This window comes from Aplysia californica, unplaced genomic scaffold (genome assembly GCF_000002075.1).
Source record: "Aplysia californica isolate F4 #8 unplaced genomic scaffold, AplCal3.0 scaffold00122, whole genome shotgun sequence".
Taxonomy (NCBI): Eukaryota; Metazoa; Mollusca; class Gastropoda; order Aplysiida; family Aplysiidae; genus Aplysia; species Aplysia californica.
The window spans coordinates 1,402,828-1,405,304 of record NW_004797392.1 but is presented as its reverse complement, the minus strand read 5'-3'; the positions used below and the strand labels follow the sequence as shown (position 1 = coordinate 1,405,304).

Below are 2,477 nucleotides of genomic sequence, written 5' to 3'. Positions count from 1 at the left end.
CAATACTCCCCAGACCCAGCTACCATGACCCACCACAGATACAGCACCGCTCTCTCTCTCTCTCTCTCTCTCTCTCTCTCTCTCCCCCTCTCTCTATCTCAACCCTCCCCTCCCTCTATACTCCCCATACCCAGCTACCATGAGCTACCACAGATACAGCACCGCCCAGCGTGTTGGGGTGGCCGGCGTCCTTGTGGGCTTCATGTTGTGTGTGGTAGCTGTCTGTACGCCTTACTGGAAACGTGGGGAAGTGAGTCTGTCTGTTTGTCTGTCTGTCAGTCTGTCTGTCTGTCTGTCTGTCTGTCTGTCTGTCTGTCTGTCTGTCTGTCTGTTATGCGGTTATGTCAGGCAGAAGATATTCGGACACGTCTACGGCGAGCACCCAGGAACTATTCGGAGACGCACCCCCGCACACAGATGCACTGCTTTGAGGGGTCAAACTGCGTATTGTTTGCTGATCATACATATAACCACGAAAACTGTCGCAAATCAATTATTTTCAAGAAAATTTCAAACCCAACAGCAAAATATCAAATTATGGGTTAAAACACGGGGACATGGCCCCCAGTAACCCCTCAGATTTTTAACTAGGTCTAGAGGCACAAAGCATTTTGATTGGTCTATCTCCCTCGGAGACGTCTCCGAATAGTTGTGTCATGTCATATCATGCCATATTATGTTTCTCCTTCTTCGGGTGTCTGCTCAAGGCCACACATGTAGGCTACTATGATGTGCGATCATGGTACTCCGCTCCTTTCTCTAAAATGATAATATTAGTGGTTAGTCACTGGTTAGGCTACAGGACTCGTAATCGTGAGATTGCGTGTTCGGGGGTTCGAGCCTCAGCTCGTTCCGACGTTGTGTCCACTTGGCTCGGTTCTATCGGAGACGGACGTCAAACTTGGAGGTCCCGCCCCCTGAATAACCTAATAGTGTTGATAGGGGCGTTAAACTCATACCATTTCACCATTTCCACCCCAGATGGGATAGATACCCGGCCATAGACAGCGTAAGACAGTCAGTGTGTTAGTGTTTTATAACCTATAAATGGCCTCTGTCACTGTGTGCTTCCCAGGAAGTTGAGGTTGTTTCACAATGCTCTCAGGTCTGCTGGGGTAATAGTACAGATTGTGAAGCGCATATAGTTTGCTGTTGAGATGGGATTTGCGCTACACAAATTTTGTTATCTATTATTACATATATTATTAAACTAGCCGGGTACCCGTTCGATGAACGGACTCGAAAGAATCGATCGGCAAGTCATTATGGATTAGCACGCACTGCTTGTGAACGGAAGCCTTACTTGTTTATAATGACATCTTCTTAGAAGACAGACTTTCCCAAGATTATATCTAAACGAAACTAATGAAAAGCTCAAAATTAAACTACAGTGGCTTCAGACTCCTTAAAATAACTGTGCACCCTTTAAACAATTCTGAACCACTTAATATTTTTCAAAGTCGAAATAAAGTTAAGTGATTCCAACGTTTTAGGGGACCAAAGTGACGAACTTTCACAAATATAATTAGCGGGGCCCCCTTTCGATGAAAGGAATAATCAGTGCATTAACATCAACAGAAAGTCATTGGCCTACTATATTTACACTCAACTGGAATTGAGCAATACATCTCATTTTGAGAGATGCAAAAAATTAGAAGTTCTAGATCTATACTCTCAAAACAAAATGCACCTCGCGAAATATTACTTCCAGCACTTCCGTTGTGAAGGACAGCTACGCAGATTTGTTTCGTTTCTCAGTGGAATAATCACAAAGGCCAAAGAAAGACGGGAACTTTTGGTCAAATACACTTTTCTAAATTCAGGAAATGGATATATTAAAAATCGGGCTCCGTCACGGGTACCTTCTATCCTTTTGCAGGTACTTGCCAACTTTCAACTCTGTAGTTGTCGTAGTTTTAAGGGGAAAAGTGACACATGTGTTTCCAAGTTGCCAAATATATAATAGATATAGATATATAGATAAATAAAGTGTGTGTGTTTCCCCCTACAGCTGGATCTGGCTTCGGCGACCGGCCTCTCTATACTGCGGAGATTCCCGATCTTTTCTGGAGTCAGGGTGGTGTCTCTTCGTGCGGGTGTCTTCTACTACTGTCTGCAGGAGGGCTCTGCCAAGGACGAATGTAAAAAACCTCCCATTGAACTGGCCAAAGGTTTGTATCATGTTTAATTTGTATGTTGTTCATGTACGTAAGTCCACAAAGAAAATAGGTATTTTTTATAGAAGCACTCCCGTTTGCGTCACATAAATTACCGGAAGTCAGCTCCTTCACCACTTTAGTGCCGTTGGATATACGAATAAGGTCAGTCTTTTTTAGTTAAGGTTTAGTTTTAGGATTTTATATATTTTTTTGGATAATGCATGCTTTTATAGTCATTAGGGGGGGTTTCAGGGGGTCTCCCCGTGACGTGCGAGTACGTTATAGCAGTGTAGTAGGTCGGGTAGGGGGGGCGGTTCA

At 43.9% G+C, this 2,477-nt stretch overlaps 2 protein-coding genes across 3 annotated transcripts in view; one reads left to right on the top strand and one right to left on the bottom strand.

The window, feature by feature from the left end:
• The window catches only part of LOC101848512 (UDP-N-acetylglucosamine--dolichyl-phosphate N-acetylglucosaminephosphotransferase), a 70,666-nt gene that overhangs the window by 16,455 nt on the left and 51,734 nt on the right, over positions 1-2,477 (bottom strand). The gene's annotated exons all lie outside the window — the stretch shown is intronic.
• Positions 1-2,477, top strand: part of LOC106011465 — a gene marked incomplete in the record, with an annotated part of 10,946 nt that overhangs the window by 2,199 nt on the left and 6,270 nt on the right. The window contains 2 exon segments of the mRNA XM_013081263.2: positions 135-250; positions 2,012-2,171. Coding sequence (XP_012936717.1) covers positions 140-250; positions 2,012-2,171 — 271 coding nt within the window.